This window comes from Sceloporus occidentalis, unplaced genomic scaffold, assembly GCF_023333645.1.
Source record: "Sceloporus occidentalis isolate IW3139 unplaced genomic scaffold, rSceOcc1.0.p SCAF_14, whole genome shotgun sequence".
Classification (NCBI taxonomy): Eukaryota; Metazoa; Chordata; class Lepidosauria; order Squamata; family Phrynosomatidae; genus Sceloporus; species Sceloporus occidentalis.
The window spans coordinates 16,019,655-16,042,979 of NW_028316994.1; the positions used below are offsets into that span (position 1 = coordinate 16,019,655).

The 23,325-nt window shown below is 43.2% G+C and overlaps 2 protein-coding genes across 3 annotated transcripts; both read right to left on the reverse strand.

Annotated features, from left to right (window-relative positions):
• Positions 1-1,501: 1,501 nt before the first annotated feature.
• CHMP4A (charged multivesicular body protein 4A) lies at positions 1,502-10,191 on the reverse strand. 2 transcript variants are annotated; one of them, XM_089479944.1, is made up of 6 exons: positions 9,910-10,093; positions 8,726-8,875; positions 5,248-5,425; positions 4,502-4,616; positions 3,742-3,865; positions 1,502-2,693 (listed from the first exon to the last, which is right to left on the reverse strand). In XM_089479944.1, exons 1-6 carry the CDS (start codon positions 9,923-9,925, stop codon positions 2,617-2,619), a joined length of 660 nt encoding a protein of 219 aa, XP_089336070.1. In that variant the 5' UTR covers positions 9,926-10,093; the 3' UTR covers positions 1,502-2,616. The 2 variants fall into 2 exon arrangements, with proteins under 2 accessions (XP_089336070.1, XP_089336069.1); XM_089479943.1 differs by lacking the exon at positions 9,910-10,093 and adding an exon at positions 10,117-10,191 and having other exon boundaries at positions 1,503-2,693.
• A 1,891-nt stretch (positions 10,192-12,082) lies between these two features.
• Positions 12,083-22,579, reverse strand: MDP1 (magnesium dependent phosphatase 1). The gene is made up of 8 exons (XM_089479817.1): positions 22,163-22,579; positions 20,885-21,118; positions 19,840-19,887; positions 18,636-18,696; positions 16,962-17,072; positions 15,659-15,766; positions 14,216-14,301; positions 12,083-13,072 (listed from the first exon to the last, which is right to left on the reverse strand). The coding sequence occupies exons 3-8, from the start codon at positions 19,874-19,876 to the stop codon at positions 12,993-12,995; spliced, it is 483 nt and encodes a 160-aa protein (XP_089335943.1). The 5' UTR covers positions 19,877-19,887; positions 20,885-21,118; positions 22,163-22,579; the 3' UTR covers positions 12,083-12,992.
• Positions 22,580-23,325: the final 746 nt, after the last annotated feature.

Sequence of the window (23,325 nt, forward strand, 5' to 3'; positions counted from 1 at the left end):
TAATGACATTGCAAAATGGTGTCCCTTATAAAAAATGGAAAATCAAGGTAAATTTATACTTTTTTGGAACATTTTCAAACCGTGTATAGCAACAAAACAGCCTCCAGGGGGTTTGAGTGTCCATTTTAATGTTATTCCAGCTTTCCCTATCTGGATTAGTGACCAAAACCAGCCTCCAGTTTTGCCTGGAGCCAACGATATACGTAAAATTAAAGAATTCTGAGCCCCACACTTTGTACCGAGCACCAGCCATGAATGCAGCCTGCAGTCCTTCTGTGCTAAAAGCAAACCATAATAATCCAAGTTTATTTTTTTCCTTCTCGTTTTAGCAGAACAATTCAGAATCCATGGGACAATGAATTCATTCCAGGTTTCAGCCTGAATTTAAAGGCAATGTCCCAAGGTGCAGAACCTGTTTGAGGGGGACAGGTTTCGGCCCCTTGGATAGTGCTTTTAAAGGTTCAAAAATCTAGAAAAGATTCACACTCCACTGACACATCAGCCAGCGGCATCTGCTTATCTAGCACCAACCATCTAGATGTCAACCAGCAGACCTCTATCTTCTGCCCACTCTTCAAACAAAATAGGATCTTGCACTATCCAGGCCTTGAGACTGCACCAAAAGAAGCCATGAAGGGCCGCAGGGAAGGCATTGGGTTATGTTATTCCCTTTTCAAAGATTCCTAGAGTTGGAAGAGAACTTCCATCCAGTCTAACCTCCTTCTGCCATGCAGGAACTCACAATCAAAGCAATGCTGACAAATTGCCGTCCAGCCTCTGATTAAAAACCTCCAAAGAAGGAGACTCCACCACCCTCCAAGGGAGTGCGTTCCAGTGTCAAACAGCTCTCACTGTGAGAAAGCTCCTCTTAATATTGAGGTGGAATCTCTTTTACTGTAACTTGCATCCATTGCTCCAGATACTATTTCTTGGAGCAGCAGAAAACAAGCTTGCTTCATCTTCAAATATTGACTATCCATTCAAATATTGAAACATGGCTATCATGTCACTCCTTCACCTCTTCTCCAGGCTAAACATGTCTAGCTCCCTAAGCTGTTCTTACAGGGCTCGGTGGTTTCCACACTTTCACATTTTGGTCACCCTCCTCTGGTCATGATCTGGCTTGCCTACATCAGTTTTGAATTGTGGTGCCCAGAACTGGACAGAGTATTCCAAGTGAGGTCTGACCAAAGCAGAGTAGAGTACTACTATTACTTACCTTGATCTAGACACCATACTCCTATTGATGCAGCCTATGATCATATTTACGTTTTCAGATGCTGTACCACACTGCTGACTCATGTTCAGCTTGTCATCTACTAATACTCCTAGATCCCTTTTGCATGCAGTTGTCAAGCCAGGTGTCACTCATCCTATACCTATGCATTTCATTTTTACTGCCCAAGTGTAGTATCTGATATTTCTCCCTGTTGAAATTGATTTTGTTACTTTTTGGCCCAGCATTCTAATTTTGAATTCGAACCCTAATTTGATGTCATCTGCAAATCTGAGAAGCATGCCCTCTGTTCCATCACCCAAGTCAAACATTATCAGTGACAAAAATAACAGATTTTGTTTTCCTTTTTTCCTGGCCAACTTTATTAATTGGGGCACCGAGAGGGAACAACAGGCCACTGGAGCAGATGTACGTATACAAGGAGTTCCATCTCTCCAAACTTCCCCCCTTCCCAACTCTTGACCAGAAGTAGAAACAAAATAAAAATAATAAAACTAAAGACAGGACGCACCCAAAGACAGAAAGAAAGCTTTAAAAAATTAGCAGGTTAGCACACCAAAGTGTAAAAAGAGAAAACGGACGTGTAAACAGCAACTCCAAGCCACATGAACAGACACGCCGCTGACAGAACAGACAAAGAAGATAGTACCTGTTACCCAACGCCCTAGCAGCTGTGGAACGCATCACGATCTCCCCCACCCCACCCCAAATACACTCCAATGGCACAATGGAAACACCCCCCTCCCCAACTCCCTCACCCCATTTGTTAGCATTCATTTTCAAAGACTGGATGTTGGCAGGAAATACCTGCATACTCAGGGTGTATGTGTTTATGTTGAGGTGGGGAGAATGAAGGCATGGGAGACAAAAGCCCCCGAAACACAAAAGGAGTGTGATTCTGGGAGAGCAGGACCATGACAACCCCCATCATTTGACACCCCAATCCCATGCCGCACAGATAAGGTGCAACTCTGCAAATTCTCCAGGACTGTTTCTGGGGTCCTCCAGAGTATCCCCCATCCCCATTTACATCCAGAGAGGGAGAGGGTTATCCTCAGCTTTTCAAGAAAAGGCCAAGGACCAAGATCCCACAAGGTCTGGTCCTAATTTTGGGGACCCTTCTTTTAGATCCCAATGCAACCCCCTCCCACAATACAATCTTTTCATATATATAGATGTGTGTGTGTATATATATATATAAATCTGTCTATAAAATTCTTTACATTCGGCACGTAAGGTCATCTCAGGCAGGGTGTCTTATTGCCAGCACCCCTCCTGGCGTCTGGAATTGGAGTAGGGGAAAGAGGTCCTTTCCACCTCCATTCTTCCCCCAAAAAATAGCAGAGAGAGAGGGAAGGTGGTCTGTTTCCCACAATACATCACGAGACCCAGGCGGCAAGTTGCTTCATGTCTTCGTCGTCGTCGTCGTCCAGAGCACCTGCTGGCATTTTGGAGGCTGGTGGGTGAAAAAACACCAGGAAGGGAGAAAAATTAAAATAAAAACTTCTCACTCCAATTCCACTTCTAATAATTCTTGTGGGTCCCTACCTGACATCTGAACTAAGCTTTCCTATAAATTCCTCCTAGGTGTACCCCTAAATAAGCCAAGTTTGGAAATGCTGTTTCTTTGGACTATTAACTTCCAGAATCATTCCGGGAGTTGTAGTCCCCCAAAGGAACTTTCCCAAGCCCCACAGATATGGTTACCAACAGCCTCTCCTCTTTTAGGGGCTCAGACACACTATAGAATTACAGCACTGTAACTCTACTGTAACTGTCAGGGCTTCATCCTATAGATTTGTTGTTTTGTGTGCTGCTCTGAATTCTCTGCCTCTCTAAGGGGCTGTACAGACTGGAAAGAAAAGCCGGTGTCGGGGTGGAGTGGGGGCATGGCTCCCATTGCCCTTGACTCAGTCCCCAAAGTGGCATCACACAGCCTGCCCGCAGACAGCATCACGATGTTTCTGCAGCACTGCGTTTACACATGCTCTGCTGAAGAAACATGGAAGAGCCGCCGCTGCCACAGCAAGGGTGGCTTTTTCCACCCCAAAAAGGAGTATCATTTTGCCACTTCTTTTGGGGCTGGAAAAACGCCAGATTGGGGCCATGGCGTGTGGTTGCCACACCCCTGATCTGGCAAGCAAAGGGGTGGCACAGAGCCCTTTGGGCCGTCTGTTTTCAGCCTAAATTGCAAATAACAGGATTCTGTATGATGTTTCCATGGTAGTTAAGAGTGAAAATATAGAACTATAATTGTGCAGTGTGAAAGGGCCTTTCCTTTTTGAGTATTAAAATGAGCCTTATTTTTTTCTCACTGCTGTAAACCAAACTGAACCAGTGACTGTGCTTGCTAGGGGAGTCTGGGAATTGTAGTCCAAAACAGCATCTTTCCTGAGTTTGGCTGTGACCACAGCAGAACAGGCAAGCAGAAGGGCATCTAATGTGATGTTAAGTAGCTTTGAGACCCACTGGGTGCTCTATTGCCGCCTTCTGTTCCATCATACCTGGTACACTAGGAATGCGAGAGGCAGGCACACTGGGAAGTTCTGGGGTGGGTTCCCCGACATTCAACAGCTCCTTGTCCAGGTCTTCCTGTTCCATCTCCTCCAGCTCTGCGAGCAGTTCATCCTTATGTTTGCAAAGAGAAAGTGGCAAATGTGGTCACAAACATTTATCTCATGCCCACCCCTTGCAAAAAAATACCCCCCCCCCCAAAAAAAAAGGCAGGTTCACAAGGACATAAGTAGGAATTAACAGGATATAGAAATAAAGCTGTTTAAAAATCCATTGACAGACAGAAGATAAAAATCAATGAAACAGGCCCCATTAAAAGTCCATGGCAGTTAATTCCAAAAAGTCTGTTGGAATAGGTCAGTTTTCACTTTCTCTCTTAAGAACATGGCAAATGAAGGGCCACGTTTGCTCCCTCTCTGCCCAGGAGCAGTTGCAGGATGGAACCACTGGAAAAAATGTCTTTGTCCTACACTCCTGTCTTGCCTGCCCTCAAAACTGGAATTTTTTATTTCTGGTTTTGATAAAAATTACAGAAAAGGTGGCCCTGCATTGAAACAAGCCCTTGTACCTGGATTTAGAGAACTGCTGCTCCTGGAGTAATCCAAGAGCAGAAATTCTACTTTTTAAGCAAAAATCTACAGTGCGCATGTACCTATAACCTGTAAAAAATAGTGCCCACAGACCACTACTGCCCACTCCCGAAGTAGATAACCAGTGCCAATTTCTCACAAGACTGCTTTCCTTCATTACCTCATCAACGTCGTCTCCAAAGCCAACGGGTTTCGAGATGGCATCAGAAATCTGCTGGGCAATATCCTGCTGTTCTGTAATTTCAGCCATCAAGTCATCCACCTTGTCAATGTCCCTATAGATGAGGGAGAATGAGAGAGGGGTAAAGAGAGCTCCTTTTACAGCTGCATTAAAAACAAAGGGTGGGAGGACCTCAAATACTGAAGTTCTGCCTCCTCACAGGAAGATATTAAACAAAGAATGTTTAAAACAACAACAACTATAGCTCCTTAGAATGGCTGAATTCAAATTCAAGATCTGGCAAAATTCCAATTGCAAAAGGGAAACAGGATTCTATTTTATTGAATGGGTGAGAAAGAATGGCCAGTGTGATGCTCAGATGCTGACATTCAACCTTTCCCACAGTCCTAAACTATGGTGGCTGGGGAGGTTGTGAGCTGCAGTCCAGCACCTACACATGTAGAGAATGCTAGGGTTGGAGAATGCTAAAACTAAACCAAAAGTTAAACCACTGCCATGCATTCTTAACCAAACCTGGGAATGGCTAAGGATGGGGGTTGGACCCAATGACCCATGGAGCCCCTTCCAACTGTATGATTCTATTAAAATTGGGAGCGGGGTTATCTCTGCTTCTCAGTTGAAACAGGGGCACCTCTAATCTCAGCTTCTCTTCTAGGAAGGGAAGGCATTGCCTTAGCAAAGACACAAGTGGTCAACACAGAACACTATTCCAAAGAGCTACTCACATGTGTTGGTGAGCCTCCTTCATGGCCCGGGCAGCATCTGACATGGTCTTGAGCACTTCAGTGTTGGTGGTGGCATTTTCCAGGGCTTCCCGTTGGAACTCAATAGTGGAGAGGGTGCCGTCAATCTGCCCCAGTTGCTGTTCGTAGCGCTTCTTCCTCTTGAGGGCCTGCAGAGCAGCTAGAATTTGGAAGGAACAGGAAACATCAGCTGCAGCACCACCAAGCAATCAAACCCAACCCACCTTGGGTCCCATTCTCCAGACTCCTCACCAAAACTGACTTTTAGAACTCTGATCTTCCTGGGAATCTCAGCCATTGTTTAGAAAACAAAACTTCAAATTTCTACACTCATACTCACTAAGATCACAAATGAAAGAGTTATTTTGCAGTAGATTTGGGATACAGGGACTTGTGTCCTTACCCTGCCCCATTCTGGAAAATGAATCCAGATGAAGCTGTGCATTTCCTGCATTGGTAGTGGGTTGAACAAGATGAACACAGGAGTCACTTCCAACTCCTTGACTATGGCTAAAAGTATGCAAGCTAAGGGGAATTACACAAATCAGGCACATTTGCTTCCAACTACTCAGTTCATCTTCACAGCATTGGCACGCAAGGGAGGTCAAACTGGGACACCAAATTTAAAATCAAACCGACCAGAAGGAGAATCTGACAGCCACAAACAATGGAAAACTATGTAAGTCATTATATACTGCACATTTATGTATCAAGAGATGGCAGTGGCTCATCAAAACCAACAGCAAGAAACCTCTGGCTTTCCAGAGGTCAGATTCTAGTTCCCAGGAGCCCCATTCAAAATGGCCAGTGGTTGGGGGATGACAGGAGATGTAGTCTAGAAATATTTGGACGGCCAAAATTCATCCTGTCATAACAACATTTCCATTTATTTCCATGTTCCCAGCTACTGTCTATCAACAAAAACTCATGCTAGCAGCTTCTTCTTTTCAATTTAGTTTCAAAGGTGCTACAAGGTCCCTTTGTACACTGATTTTCCAGACTAACATAGCTATGTTTTTGAATCCCAACATGGTTCCAGATGAAAATGATAAAAAATAAAAAAGAGAGAGGCAAGGGGGGCAAACCACTACATCAGTGTGAAGGTCCCAGGGGGAAATTTGCCACAAATTGCACTGGGGAAGAAGGGGGTAGTTGAGGGCCGCCACAAAGACTGGGTCCAAAAAAGTGGAGTTTGGGGTCCATGGAGTCTATGTATGGTTGGGAGAGCTGGACAGTGAAGAAAGCTAACAAGAAGAAAACCAACGCATTTGAGATGTGGTGCTGGAGAAGAGTTCCGCAAATACCACAAACTGCTAAAAGGACCAATAAATTGGTCTGCAAGCAAATCAGACCTGTACTCTCCCCAGAAGCAAAATCATCCGAAGTTGTTGTATTTTGGGCATATCATGAGAAGAAAGGACTCCTTAGAAAATACTGTAATACTCGGTAAATTTGAGGGCAAGAGGAAATTAGGAAGGCTGTATATCAGATGGATGGATTCAATCAGAGAAGCCACGGCCTCGAATCTGCAAGATCGAAGCAGGGAAACTGAGAGAATAGGAGGACTTGGAGTCTCTCATTCATAGAGTCACCATAAGTCAAAGTTGACTTGAAGGCAGTTAACAACAAAGCGAAAGGGGGAAAAAAAGCTTTCAATGCATACTGGAAGATGTTTTCAACTGTTTTCTAGTAGGTTTAAAATGTTTTCATTTCTTCATGCATGGGTTGTCAGGCATGCTTGTTTCACTTCAGACATGCACCTTGTTATTTTTGGATAGAAAAGTTTGCTGAGACACTGAATAGAATCCCAAATCCCTTTCACAACTTGGAAATTTGCCAGGTCTTGAATTTGAAGTCTGCCATTCTAAAGAGCTATATGTAGTTTTGCTTTGCTTTTAAGCCTTCTTGGTTTATTATCTTCTTTTTTGTGGTGAAAGACCCTACCCCTACTCTTTCCGTGTCATTTCTGCCTGTGTCTGTTAAGGACAGAATACCCAGGAATACATCTATGGTACTTTCCTAACTGAGGGATATCTATAACAGAGAGAAAGGGCTCAGCTGCTAGCTACTAACAAGGGAATATTGCATCACAGGCTAGTTTCACTTTCCTACGCAAAACATTAACCCACAGTTGCCTTCCTATCTTGGGCTGGGCCTCCCAGGGAAGCATCTAGGAGTTATCCATGCTGGCACAGCATGGGGAAGTTTCTTTCCGGAACCTCCAAGCCAGCAGGGCCAAGAGTGTTCTGGGAGTTGTAGTCTTTAAAAAAATCTCTGGTGAGAGATAAGATATTGGACTAGACTGGCCTTTGGTCTGAAACAGGAGAAATGGTTTCCCCCCGTGTTCCTCTCTGAGAAAATATTAAGTATTTCCTTTCTCCCCAGGGACCCACAGCCTGGGCTTCTATTACGGAAGGGGCAACTGTGTCAAGCCTGGGGGCCAATTCACTTTCCCTGGGAGCCCCCAGGAGCCACACAGACAGGTCCACTTCTGTTTAAAAGAGAGCTTTTTAAAAACAATGAGCAGGAGGACTTACAATCTATTTAAAAGCTGTACTGCTGCTTTTGGAGGTTTGTAGGAGAGGCAATTCGCCAGAGATTTAGGACAGTTTGAGTGATTCTCAAATATCCCATCACCAACCATGGAAGGAAGAAACAAGCTATTCAAGGGAGGCTCTTTGCCTGCCCTTATTCTATAGTTCTGGAAGAGGAATGACCTTTGGTTTCAAACACTTTGCCTTCCTCCCCCTATGTTCATTTCAGCTCTCTTCTCATACTACCAAACACAGCAGTCTCTTTAGACATGTTTGTCCTCAAAACAATCTGCAAACTTGTCTAGCACCTCCCCAATTTAAGATGGCATAATTTTCCTTATTGTGTTGGTTGCTCTCCATGATCCAATCCATCTCCTTTTTTGGGTCATGCCACTTTTGACCCCCTTCCCCACATTCATTTTTCACTGTTGATTCCCACACTGGTATGGAGGGCTGGACAAGCGTGTCCAGAGGAGGGACACCAAAATGGTGAGAGGTCTGGAAATCAGGCCCCATGAGGAGTGACTTAGAGATCTGGGTATGTTTAGCCTGAAGAAGAGATGGTTAAAAGGTGATATGATAGCCCTGCTTAAGTATTTGAAGGGTGCCATATGGAGGATGGAGCAAGCTTGTTTTCTGCTGCTCCAGAGAACAGGACCTGGAGCAATGGATGCAAGCTACAGGAAAAAATATTTCACCATAACATTAAGAGGAACTTCCTGACAGTAAGAGCTGTTTGACAGTGGAACACACTCCCTCGGAGTGTAGTGGAGTCTCCTTCTTTGGAGGTCTTTAAACAGAGGCTGGATGGCCATCTGTCAATGGGGATCCTTTGACTGAGAGTTCCTGCATGGCCCTTGGGTCTCTTCCAACTCTATGAGTCTATGTACCACATGATCCTCAGGGGGTCCCCCTTCCAACTCTACCTCTTTTGTTTTTGGTCCCATGTTTCTTGGCCGACTGTAGCTCCTGCTGGATCTTTTGCTCCAGGAATTCTTGTTTCTTGACAAGCACCTCTTCCGTCTCCCGCAGCTTCTGGATGGCCTCCTGCGGGGTGGGCGCTTTGGCCTTCTTACCTGCAATAAGAGACACGTGGGGCAAGGCAGGAAAGGAAAGGGGGAAACAATATTACAATTTATTATTCCATTAATCACACCTTCTCTCACTGAGAAAATCTCCAGATGTGTCGGACTATGGTTCCCATCCTCCAGGGATGATGGAAAGCCTTAAGATCAAGAGCCAAGCCCTTGTACCTGGAGCAAAACCCTAAGGACTACTAGAACCTCTTACCCTCAAGTAAAAAGAATGCTGAAAAGGGAGAATTATGGGGCAACAGGTAATCCTGTTGTCCTGTCTCTAATGTGTTTTAATACTGGTTTTAATGACTGTATGGTATCTTAATTATTTTTAATTATTATGATGTTGATATTGTTTGTTGAGGGGAAGGGAGGGGATGTAGAGGTTTATTCTGTATTGTATTGTATGTATTGCATTACTGTGGCTGTAAGCTGCCTAGATCCAGGTGGAATGGTGGGGTAAAAACAAACATTCTGTTTAATAATAATAATAATAATAATAACAACAGCATTTATTTTTATCCTGCCCCTCTGTGCAACACAACCGGGATGTCTTGCAAGATTAAAACATACTTTCCTATGTCTCACAATCCCCCCCCCAAATACTATTAAACTACTTACAATTTAACACAATAGGCAAAACAATGTATTGTTATTGTTACTGCTATTGTTATTTTCAATCATGCTCCAGGGCCAACTGGTGGCCTTCCCCCCCATTTCCCCTGCCTCAAAATGGAAGTAAATATATTGTAATCCTCCATCTAAGAACCAGATACTTAGGAAAAGCAGACTGAGGGTGTGTCCACACTGAGGACTTAAAGCAGTTTGATACCACTTCAGCTGCTCTATCATGAGATTTGTAGCTTTGGTGGAGGGGGATCTTCAGCCTGGTCTGGCAGGGTGCCTCCCCCAACTACAAATCCCATGATTCTGTAGGACAAGAGTTAAAATGGGGCCAAACTGCTTTAATTCTGCTGTGTGGATACACCCTTGGATTTGTCATGGTTTCCCCCGCCCTCCAAAACCATTGGCACCTTTATTTGGAAACATGGTACAGTCCACTCCCTCCCGCAAGGAAAAGAAATTTGGAACAATCCCCTCTCCCTGTATTTAACATGTTTTGTCCCTATTTTTCCCTCCCCCCGTGAAACATTTGGTTTGTCCCAAACGTTTCACGGTTTTCTATGGAGACTGGGCGATACCATTTCTTTCCCGGGGGGGAATGGGAAAAATATTCTTACCCTTCCCGAAAAGCTTCCCCAAACCACTCATCTCGCCTGGTTGGGAGTTCACTGGGCTTCCTCTTCCGGCTTCACCCACCCTCCTCCTCCTCCCTATTCCCTCTTCATCACGTGATCACAGGGAAGGGCCATCCCCAAGGGCTATAGTCACCTTGGTTTTCTCCCATCATCTTAGGTATCTCATCGCAGCCATTTCAAGGAAGGGGGGAACTTGCACCTGAAGCCGTGCATATATATCTCTTATATCTTTCTCTATTGAAAATTAAGTTCCACTGAATTCGGCAAAACTTGTTTCTTTTGTCTTTTATAAAATACCATTGAGCCTTTCCACCAATCATTGTCACTTAAAACCGGAAGTATATAGGTTACATAGGTCTGTCTTTTGTTTGTATCTCTTTGGCCCAGCCTTGGGCACGTGACGTCAGCATGGGCGGGGCAGGGCCTTGGAGAGCAGAGAAAAATACAGTACATCATATGACGTGACGTCATCCCCTCTATTCTCTCTCGCCCCCCGACCTTCTCTTAAAGGAACAGTGTCCCTAAATAACACTCAAGAGACACATTTTGGACTGGAGTCCTTTGAATAATTAAGAATTTTAAAAGCCCTAAATAGAAGTAATAATAATAATAATAATAATAATAATATTTATATCTATTTTTATATCAATTTTTATTTATATATCAAAGATAATCAAGGCAGGTGCATCTACACTGTAGAAATAATGCACTTTGACACTTTTATCTGCTCTAACTCCATCCTATGGAATCCTGGGATTTGTAGTTTTACAGGGTCTTTAGCCTTCTCTACCAAAGAAGGCTGGTGTTAGTTCACCCCCCCTCAAAAAACCCTATAAATCCCAGGATTATGCAACATGGAAAGTAGTGTCAAACTGTATAGGTAAAACTCACCAAATGCAAACCCCTATAAAACACTACAGGGCTGTCCTTTTAGGGTGCATCTGCACTGTGGAAATGATGCAGTTTGACACCACTTTTAAGTCCTGCGGCTCCATCCTCCGGAATCCTGGGATTTGTAGTTTGGTGAGGCACCAGCCCTCTTTTGCAGGGAAGGCTAAAGACCCTGTAAAACTACAAATCCCCAAATATAACAACAGAGGAAAGCAAAAGCAAATGTTGGGTCAAGGCCCAGGGAGACTGCCAGCAACCGTGGGTTAGATTTCTTTATATTTATTCCTTTTGGATGTTGTTTTTAATTTTATATTTGAGTTTTCCATTGATAATAAATGATGATGATGATGGTTAGGTTTGTTTATACCTTATCTTTTGTGGTTTATGCCATCTGGATGCCAAGTATAGTGTTTTTTGGGCTTCAGAGTTGCCCCATTAACATCTCATTTTGGAACAGCCACATCTTTCCTGATGACACCAGTCTTCAAGCCTTGAATGCTAGGGAATTTTGTAGTTTTGTGAGGCATTGAGCCTTCTCAGGTGCCACAAGAAACTACAATTCCCAGGATTCCCTAGCACTGAGCCAGGGCAGTTGAAGCGGTCTCAAACTGGATACTTCTGCAGTGTGTTTTGGACCTTAGTTCTTTTGTCTGTCATTTCAAAGACCTCTCTTGGCTCAAATACTTCCCATGAGTTTATCACACAGAGACAATTGGAAGCATAAACAGTGATTAAACTATCAAAATAGTGCCTTTGTGATTAAGATTTTCACATGACGTCGCGCTCAAAGCATGATTATCCCGGGAATATCCCGTGGCAATTGCGCAATTGCGCTAATGGTTTTCACACAATGTCGCAATGAAAAGTGATTAAAGTGTTGTTATCCTGTGAATCACCAGGCAGCTGTGTCCAGCTGTTGGACATCTCTTACTGTCAGAGAGTTCCTCCTAATGTTTAGGTGGAACCTCTTTTCCTGTAGTTTGAATCCGAATCTGTGCTAGCCTCAGGAACAAACTTGGTCCATACATGTCACGGCAAAGAGACGCAGAGACAGGAATGGGGGTGCACAAGACTTCTTCCCAGCCATGTCTTGGCTGGGCCTTTTATTGTCATCTTGCTTACTTCCGTCCATTGTTTTCCTTACAATCATTGATGATAGCCTTGCTCCTAGGTCATCTGACTGGCATGACAGGTGCGTGATCAGTGCATGCTCGGTGCATGCTCTTGAGGCAAGGAAGCAGGATATGGAGACCAGCTAAGCCAGCCGAATCAACATGGGCTTATCTATCTAATTATGGATAAAGCATTGTTATCTTGAGAGAGGGTCACAGTTCTGTGGTTTGCCAGCAGAACTGCCACATCTCAATCTTGATGAGCATTGCTATCCTGAGAGAGGGTCACGACCCCGTGGTTTTGCCAGTGGGGTTGCCACACATACATGAAACATAAATCATGTTTAGAAATCATGATCTCATCTCCCAGATATCTCATGTATATGCAAATATGCCAAAATCCAAAAAACAAACAAACCCAAAACAAAATCCAAAACACATCTTGACCCAGGCATTTCGGATAAGGGAGACTCAACCTGTAATGCAATCTCTTTGATGGGTTTCCCATAAGGGAGAACAATAGCAGCAGGCCAGCTTCCATGTGCCACAGAACCTGGCATCAGGTTAGGCAATGAAACTTTCATGTTCTCCTGGTGTTCTGCCAGGAAAGATAGAGAAAGCTGTAGAAATGCTATGCTTTTTCTCTTGACTTCAGTCTTGGACTTGCGTGAGGCTTTGTGGATGACATCAAGGAAAGCAACACATCTGAAAGACACCCATGACCACCTCCGGCTGTTCACAGATAGATATACAGATATATAAGTGAACTGCAGAGAAAAACACCCGTATGGTTTATTTGTAGCATCTAAACACCTTGGCACGCAAGAAGAGGAGATGCCAAGCTTCTGACAACATTCAGGAATTCGCAAAGGCTTCCAAGCCGCGGTCGAGGAGGGAAAGATTCATGCCGCTGGGGACAAGGACGCATGTGACTCCTGTTGCGAGAAAATGGGGGGGAAATTAATCTAGTATTTCCTTCTCAGCCTTTTTAGAAATATATAAAAGCTGCCTTTCCACAGCTCAGACCCTTTGAATGTCCAGTCAGGCAATGGCTAGGCCAGAGGTGGGCAACCCCACGGGGAAGCAGCTACACTGTAGAAATAATTCACTTTGACACCACTTTAAGTGCTAAAGCTCCATCCCATGGGATCCTGGGATTTGTAGTTTTACAAGGTCTTTTGCTTTCTCTGCCAAAGAGGGCTGGGGCCTTACAAAATTACAAATCCTAGGATTCTGTAGGATGGAGCCATGGCAGTTAAAAGTGGTGTCCAACTGCATTATTTCTACAGTGTAGATGTACCCTTGGACAGTGACCATTTTTGCACTCCTCAAAAACTAACATCTGGAAGGCCTCAAAAATCCTAGCCTATTAAAGTAGGGGTGGGAACCTGCATTACCCCCACTACCCTGGGGACCTTTGAGGGCTGCACCTCTGCCTCCAAAACTCCTTGCAAAAGAAAACAACTTTTAAAAAAATGTCTCTAAATGCCCCTGAGGGATATTCTTGCCATGTTTTCAGTTTCCCATCAGCCGTTTTGGGCCTAGGAAAGGCCTGTTTTTGACAACTGAAAGTGACCAGAAGTCACCCGGGCCCAAAATGGCCTCATGGGTGGGTGTGGGAACAGTTGGCAAAAATGCACCCCACCCATAACCCCAGAGAGCATTTGAGGGCAAAAAGGGGATACAACACTTCAAGGTCTCCTGGGGCCTAATGCAGTCCTATGGCCTTTCACACTTTCCCACCTCTTAAGAGGTGGGATTCTTGTGATCCTCCGGATATTGTGGGACTGCAACTTCCATCATTCCTCAGATGTGCTGGTCACTTCTGTTGGGAGTTGCAATCCAAGAACATCTATAGGGACACAGGATTCCCATCCCTGCAATAAACAACACTAGATGTCCTGATAACAGTGGATATAAAGCAGCTTATTCCTTCATGCCAAAGAAATCCATCCCGGTATACTTTAATCCAGGTGTATTCATGCAGCCCCTTCGTCTCTGAATGACACAGACAGGACATCTCTTGAGAAACAGAGGCGAAGGTTAACAGAGAGCCATGTGCACGCTACTCCAAGTACCTAATTTGCTGACGTCGTAGATGTTGCGGTTTTCGTCATCAAAGAAGAGCATCTCGCAGAGGGGAATCCCGCTCTCTTGAGACAACCTGAGGAAAAGAAGACAAGACAGGAGTGAGAGATCCTGCCCCCAGCCTCTTCATCTTTCTGTTTCTCTCTATATATATTTTGTTTGGTGAGTATAGGATGAGGGTCTTAACTTCTAGAGCAGCAGAAAACAAGCTTGCTCCATTTTCTACATGACAACCTTTTAGATATTGAAAGATGAGCTATCATAGATTCATAGGAGTTTATCACACTGGTACTAGTTTCGGAATTAAAGAGAGATTAAAGCACATTTAAAGCATCCCACAAATAAAGCGAAAATGGCAAGTAATTGTGTGAATGATTATCATAAGCAACTGTGCAAATAAAATGGTATCAGAAATGCATTGATGCTTAAATCCCAAAAGTAAAAAGATGCATGTTAATGCTTCTTTGTGATCACTTTAATGGCAGGTTTTGTATGACATTGTGTGAAATTGTTTTGTGTAATTACACGATTTCTCCAGGATATTCATGGGATAAACTCCATAGAGTTGGAGGATACCCCAAAGTCCATCCAGTCCAACTCACTGCCATGAATGAAGCCACAATCAAAGCATTCCCTGTGACAAATGGCCATCCAGCCGCTGTTTATAAAAACCTCCAAAGAAGGAGACTCCACAACACTGTGAGGCAATGTCTTCCGCTGGCAAGCAGCTTTTACAGTCAGGACGTTCTTCCTAATGTTTTAGTGGAATCTCTTTTCCTGTAGATTGCTCCATGTCCTAGTCTGTGGAGCAGCAGAAAACAAGCTTGCTCCATCCCCAAGATGACAAATATTTAAACATGGCTACCATGTCATCCTTTAACCTTCTCTCCTCCAGGCTAAACATACCCAGCTCCTAAGCTGCTCCTCATAGGGCTTGATGCTTTCCAGACTTTTCACTATTTTGGTCACCCTCATATCTCATCCCACATCTCCTTTTCTCCAAGTTAACTGTCCCTCAGTCAACAGACCCTTTCAGAGCTTGGTTTCTCAGCCACCAACTCCTCTTTATCTTCCATTTTGATTCAGACCACAAATTTTGTAACAGATTTTCCTGACAAGATGTCATTCAGAGGATCCAGCCTCGATCTTATGAGGATAAAATGGAGGAAGATTAAAAAAACAAAAAACCTGGCAGAAGCACTATGGGGAATGTAAAGGTATGGCCATGTTAGTCTGTAGAATCAGTATGCAGAGGGATCTTGTAGCACCTTTGAGACTAACTAAAGAAAGAAGTTGGCAGCATAAGCTTAAGTCTACTTCCTCAGATGCATTTGGTGGGGAATATAATTAGTAACAGAGGAGGAGGAGGAGGGATATATTTGGGATTTTCACAGGATATAGAGGACCCTGAGGCAAGATCAGCTAGGGCTTACCTTTGGAAATGGGTCACTTTACTGCCTGGGTAGATCTGTGTGTAGCGGAAGTAACAATTGATGCCAAAGAGATCTAAGAGCTGGGTAGCCCCACGGATTTCACCTGTCCTGGGGAAAAAGAGAGGGGTCGAGGGCAAGTTAAGGAATAAATAGTTGAATTCACTTAGCGTGGATGAAGCTTTCTGCCACACTGCAGAACTACTGTAGTTTGACCCCACTTTAATTTTCATGGCTCAACAGTATGGAATCCTGGGATTTGTAGCTGTTGTGGCACCAGAGCTCTCTGACAGAGCAGGCAAAATATCTCAAGAAGCTACAAATCTCAGAATTCAGAATAGCACTGAGACATGGTAGTTAAAGTGATGTCAAACTGAATTAATTCTGCAGTGTTGATGCAATCTAAGTGATGGACACAGTAGAAAATTCATTATCATTCTCTGCCTCTAAACTTTTATTCGGTCTTTAATTCTCTTTTCCGCATATAACAGGTACACGAATGTCCCCCACCCCCACCCCAGTTTTTCACTGTTTGAAGATACTGATGGCCTTGCACAAGGAAGAATCGAATGATGGTATCTATGAAGGCCCTATGAAGAAATGACTCTCCAGCTGCTGCCACATTGCAGAATGAATGCAGTTTAACACCATATTAATTGCCATGGCTCAATGCTCTGGAATTCTGGTGTTCGTAGTTTTGTGAGCTATTTAGCCTCTGCTGTCAGAGTACTCTGATGCCAAAACATACTACAAATCCCAGGATTCCACAAGATAAAACCATGACACTTAAAGTGCTGTCAAATTTTATTAATTCTGCAGTGTGGTAGCAGCCTTTCAGCCCTATCTCCAGCATTTATTAAAGACAAGTCTACACTTGGTACTGTTCATCAGTGTTATTTAAAATGGTCATCCATAGACCTGTGCTTGTCTGCAAGCCATTGGCTGCTGGTACTTGGAAAGCTTTCAGGAAAGAAATAAACAGTGGTTGGCCATGGGCAAAATATAGCACCAGTCTCTGGTATGCTGGGAAAAAACACTGCCATTTCCCCATATCAGATTTAAGCACTGCTTTAGTCTATGGACAGATTTTAATGAACTAAAATTCATCAATCTATTTTACAACTGAAACAACAGTGATATAGGTTTCATGCTCTTATGGTGGAGGCAGAAACATGTACACACCATGTGGCCTCCCAGATATTGTTGGATTGCATGTCCCAGCAGCCTTTGCCAGCATAGCCAATGGGGAGGAATGCTGGGGACTGCAGTCCAAACGCAGCTGAGAGGAGACTGGATTGCGACTCACCGTGAAGCAGCAGCCATAGGGGTCCCTTGGCTGTGTAACCGCTCCAGCACAGCCAGCACTTCAGGGTAGAGATTCACAAGCTGCCCATTCCGGTCCTGTATTGAGCCATCGCTGGGAGGAGCAGAGACAAAATTCACATATTTGCGGTTTTCCTATTTTGTTAAGGGGAGGAGGAAAACTCTTGTGACTCTAAATACGACAGGCAGAAACTCATCAGGTCCAGCTTGGCCCAGAGCACAACGGAAGAAAAACTGCACCTATTTATGAATAAAACAAGTGATAACCACATGTGCCAACATGACATAGTAGTTTGAGCATTGGACTACAACTCTGGGGACCAGGGTTCGATTTTCTGCCCAGCCATAGAAACCCAACGGGTGACCTTGGGCAAGGTGCACACACTCTCAGCTTCAGAAAACCCCATGATAGGGTCACCATAAGTCAGAAACGAACCATGCTTATTTTTGTGGTCACCTGCATCTCTACAAGCATCATTCCTTTTTCCTTGGGTCATGATGCATCCCTTTGTGACTTATTCAAGCCCTCTTGCACATCCTTCCCTTTGTTTTCATTTCTTCCCCTCAACCTTAAAACCAATACACCAAATGTTTAATTACTTAAGGACTATTTAAGGGTAGTCATTTTGAAGTATGTCTTTTTAAAAAAATATTCTTAACCACCTTGAGTCTTTGGCAGAACAAAAATATATTAATTAAATACATAAATATTAAGACAAGTGTTCCTCTGAACTGGTGCAGAGTTCTCCAAGCCGCTCACCATTGCATCACCATGGGCAGCCACTCCGTGTGGCTCAAGAGAAAGGAAAGTGCTAGTTGGGAAAGCTTTCCCCAACCTAATGCCTTCCAAATGTCTTGTACTACAACAGCTGTCATGCAAAGCCAGGGGGGAATTGTAGTTTGACCTATTTTAAAGGCACATATTTTAAAGGGAAAACTGGCAGGGCATCCTTAAGACTTTGGACCTGGGTTGTATGTGCATTGCAGAAATAAATCAGGCATCGCTTTAACTGCCACGGCTCAATGCTATGGAATCCTGGGACTTGTAGTTTGATGTGGCACCACAGCTCTCTGACAGAGAAGGATAAAAATCTACCCGAATAGCAAAATTCGGGCATTGAGCCATGTCAGTTAAAATGGTATCAAGCTGCATTCATTTTGCAGTGTAGATGCAGCCTATATCACACCATTATAGAGGTTTGATGCCACTTTTAACTCTGCGGCCTATGAAATCTTGGGATTTGTAGTCTGATAAGGTATTTAAAATTCTCCAGTTCACTCTCTAGAACTACAGCTCTCTGGCAAAAAAATGCTACATTTCTCACTTAAGTCCCTTTTCTCAAGGTACCTTGGGAAATGCAGTGCAGGGGAGTAGACTAGAACCCAAGAAACTACAGATCCCAAGACCCCATAGAATGGGATCCTGGCAGTTAAGGTGGTATCAAACCACCATAACTGCATAATGTGGATACATTCTATATTTCTCTTTTTAGGATCATAGGATCCTATGTATGATCTTTTTAGGATCATACCATTTTGCTGGGGTGACTCCCACCCTTTTTTTAATAGCAGCTTTAATAGAAGAACACCCCATGTGCCAACCCTGGTTAAGAAATAACAAAGTCATAGACATACTCACCCACCCGTTTTAGTTTACCTGCTTTTCTGAAATGGAGGATCAACGTGGGTGTCAACCCAAAATGGCCACAGGGTATAATCTGCATGGGATACATAGATCAATTCACTTTTAATTCCTTCCCTAGTCAAAATTTTAATTGCAGAATATTAAGATTTCTTCTAACTCCAAAGGCTGAACTCCTCTCCAGGCAGATTCTATAGAACCTATGGCTTTTATGCCTATAATCAATCAGCTAGTCAATACAAACAATTCAAGGGACACTAGAAAAAAGCATCACTTGTTAAACCTGGGCTAAGGCTGAGTGGTACAATGGTCTGAGTGTTGGACTGGGACTGGTAAGGCTAGGGTTCAAATCCTTGCTTGGCCATGAAGGTTATTAGGTCAGCTCAGACCTGTCACTGTCTGTCAGCCTAACCTACCTCATAGGGTTGTTGTGATGATAAACACGGCAGAGAGGACCAAGTAAGTTGCCTAGATCTCCCTGAAGGAAATGGGAGGTATAAATATAACCAATAAATAAATAAGAGGCTAATGAAAAACAGAAATAGTAATGCTGAAGTAGGAACTCTTTGTTATGCTGAAACATATCCCCACTTCTTGGCAGGTGAGCTTTAAGCCAGGGATAGGCAACTCTGTCCCCTCCCTAGTTTTTGGAATTGCAACTCCCATCATATCTTACGATGAACTATGTATGCTAGGGCTAATAGGAACTGTTGGCCAAAATAACATCTGGAGCACCAATGTTGTCTACTGTTGATTTAATTTAACCTTCCCAGAACCTGGTAACCCTTCATATGTGTTGGACTTCAACTCCCAGAATCATCCAGTAGGGAATTCTGTGTGTTGCATCACAATATATATGAATGGGCACCAGCTTCTGGGAACATGGTGTTACAAGATTCTTGTTCCCTAACTTCAGGGAAACTGGCACAGTTTACAATTCATCTGGACAGTACTTCTGGTTTTTTGGGAGGTTTCTGTTTGTGTGTGTGTGTGTGTGTGTAGGGAAGGGAAGATCAGTACTACCATCCTCCCCATCCATTCCACAAATGGATGAATGTCTGCCACAACACTACCTATGTCTACTCGGAAACCAGACCACTTCAAATGTGTGACTCCAACGTGGCTGATGGCTTTCCTCTTTCTCACAGCTTTAGACAAAAGCCACAAAAGTATTTCAAACAAAACATGGACTTTTTGTTGTCCTTGCAGCAAGACTCACCTAGGTCAAACACCACCAGTGAAGGCTTTTTGGTCATCTTCTGTCTACCTAAATGAAGCAGCACACAAAGAGAAGGGGGTCAGGTCACTTTCTAAATTGTGTGTGTGCGCACACACACACACACAGAAAGAGATTGAGTCTCCCTTATCTGGAATTCCGAAATCCAAAATTGTCACCATGGGGGGCTGAGTTAATGACACCTTTGCTTTCTGATACAGTGTACAGGTTCAGTGCGTTTCGTGCACAAAATTATTACAATTATTATGTATAATATTACCTTTAGGTCATATGCTTAAGCTGTATACAAAACATAAAGGAAGTTCATGTTTCAACATGGGTTCCACTGCCAAGGTACATCATTATGTACTGTGGGCACTTGGTATCCACTGGAGTTTGGCTCCAGGACCCCTTCTGGATACCAACATCTGTGGATGCTCAAGTCCCATTATATATAATGTCATAGTGAAATGGTGTCCCTTCTGATTTTTCTAGAGAGTCCTGGTGGCACAGTAGTTAAATGCTGGCACTTCAGCCACAAGGTTGTGAGTTTGATGCCAGGGCTCCCAGGTTGACTCAGCCTTCATTCCATCCTTTCGTAGGTCAGTAAAATGAGTACCCATCTTGTTGGGGGCAATTGCCTTACAGATTGTAAACTGCTTAGAGAGTGCTGAGTTTCACTATAAGTGGTATAGAAATGTACAGCTTTAGCAGCCCTTTAGTGATGGATTCCTGCACTGACAAGGGGTCAGACTAGACACCTTTTGGGTGCCCTTCTGATCCAATCAATCTACTCTGTTTTGCAATCCACAAAGTTGTGGTTGCAGTGGTGCCATCAGACAGGGCTTTGGGGTACACTTTGGGGTGGCAGATTCGTTTCAAGTAACAAAGGGCCCTGCATGTGCATCCCCTCTATGTTGACATCTGAAAACCTATGCACCCGATACCAAGAGAGCACACTTATGCACCCTGATCCTAAAAGAAAACTTTTGCACATGGATTCCAAAACAAAATCCGTCCCCATTTTAAGTGCTGAGCACTAAAGTACCTTTTCTGCACCCTGGTATCAAATCCTGGCTTTCTTCCTGAGAGCAAGTGGATCTGGATGGTTGAATGTGGTCCTCCAGGAAGGCTAGGGCTGGATGTCAGGCTGGGACTGTTTCCTCCTTTTCTGTCCCTGTTAATCCCTCTCTAGTCTTGCTGCTTCCTGGAACACGTGGTTCTGCAGCTACAGAAGCAGAATTACTGCCAGACAGTTCCAGGCCTCACCGGTTAACTCCTTCTGTCCCAGAGGAAACAACGGAAAATTATATATATACTACTGCCAGCACTGCTCACCTACTTAACAACAAAATGATGCACAAAGACCCTTCCATGCCATCTGAACTTAAGACAACATCCACAACATTGCTGTTCTGTAGATTTGGGATGTGAATGTACTATGGCTTTGAAAGTTTGCAGCATGTGCAATGTGCCAATCAAGGTACACTGTTTTGTTGATTTTGGATAGTACTTTGCTATACTGACAACACAACTACCACCAGATATGTTTCACAAAATGAGCTTCACTTTGGAGCACAGCAACACAACAAGACCAGAGGGAGAAATTTCATTCAAAGCAGATCTATTGAGTGATACTTGGAAAGCAATAAAACAAGTCGGGCTGTGCAATGTTGCACCAGATTTTCAATACAAGAAACAAACCTCCCCTAAATTAGACTTCTGCTCCCTGCATTAAATTGTTTCCATCAGTCCCCAAATTTCTAGTGCTTTCGAGAATAAGACAGTGAAAATCATTCACATCTAGAACTCATCCAGGAATAGCCATGTTGGTCATATAGCAAATAATAATACCAGTAATAATAATAATAATCCCCCATCAGGACTCAAAGTGGCTCACAGTTTGAAAGCACAGTACAGTTAAAAACTTACAAAAGTGACAATCAAACTTACAAAAGTAACATCAAAACAGAATTAAACCATTACAATATTCAATCCAATCATTTGTTTAAAAATAGAATACAATTAAAAAAGATAAAAGTGCTTAAAATCCATACACTTTAAAACAGTACAACACCCTCAGGATGTTCTTTAAGAACTTTCAGTTTTAAAAGCATGTCTGAACAAAAAGTACTGCGTCATCCAAAATCCACAAAAGAGTGGTATCTTTTTTGACCGACCAAAAAGCATCAAATATATGTTGCAAGCTTTTGAAGCTCCTCTGCCTTCTTCATCAGGCAAAGTGTTAAAAACCATACAGGAGGAGAATAGACATTGAAAATATTAGCCATAACTCATAGGCCTGCGTTTTATTTTTGTTGCTCACAGTTCAGATGGTATGGAGGGGTTATTCATGTAGGTTGGCCTCTCCTTCTGGCTGGGATGTGGATGCTGGGAGATTCAGTGAAGAAAAGAAACTTTAAATTCTATTTGCAAGATAAAAGCCTCTGAGATTCAGTTTGTCTCAGATGTTTTGCATCTGCTGTGCTCTGCTCTCTTTGCTACCTTTGCTTGCTGCTCCTCTCACACTGCATTTCTGAAAGATCAATTGAAGTTTTACCTTATTGCAATGCTAGAAATTTGGAGAGTGAAGGAAGAACTAATGGGGGGGGGGGGCAGAATTATTATTACTTGCTCTTGCCCTCCTCCACTAACTACAGGGTATATAGTTATCAACAACATGGCTTTTCACTAAAGACTTTGGGGTCTCATCGATTGTCTCCCAGATAGACATACAGGGCCTGAACAGACAGGCCAAATAAAGCTGCATCGGGTCACTTTGGAGGTATGCTGTTTAAATGAGAGACGCATCTTAAGAGGCCAGAAACTGTGGCTTTCAGCCTCTTAGGATGAGTGCATCATTTAAACACCATGCCTCCAAAGTGACCTGAAGCAGCGTTATTTTGGCCTGTCTGTTCAGGTCCATAAATGGTCTTAAAACTATTTCAGCTTGATAATTTGCTTTAATTTAATTTTTAAAATGTATTGTTTTAAACTATTTAAATTTATTTAAATTTTGAACTTAGTTCTGAGAGCTCATGATAAAAGCTGGGCTACAAATATCTTAATAAAGCATATAATAAACAAAAATCATGAGTTACAGGGGAAAAATGAGACACACTCAAGACAATGTAGGACTAACTAGAACCAGGCTTAGCCATGTAAACCCACTGGGTAACCTTGGGCAAGTCACACTCTCTCAGCCTCAGAGGATGGCAATGGCAAATCACTTCTAAAGAAACCTGCCAAGAAAACCCTAGGATAGGTTCACCTTAGGGTCATCATTATTCAGAAAGGACTTGAAAGCACACAGTGACAACAACAACAAAAGGTATAATGCTATACTTGCCTACTCAAAAGTAAGTTGCATTGAGTTCAGGGTAATTTGCTCACTAATAAACACATTTTGATTATTGCACCTCTTTTCTGTTTTTAATTGTATTGTTCTTTTAATATTGTTGAGCCGCTCTAAATTCCAGTTCTGGGAAA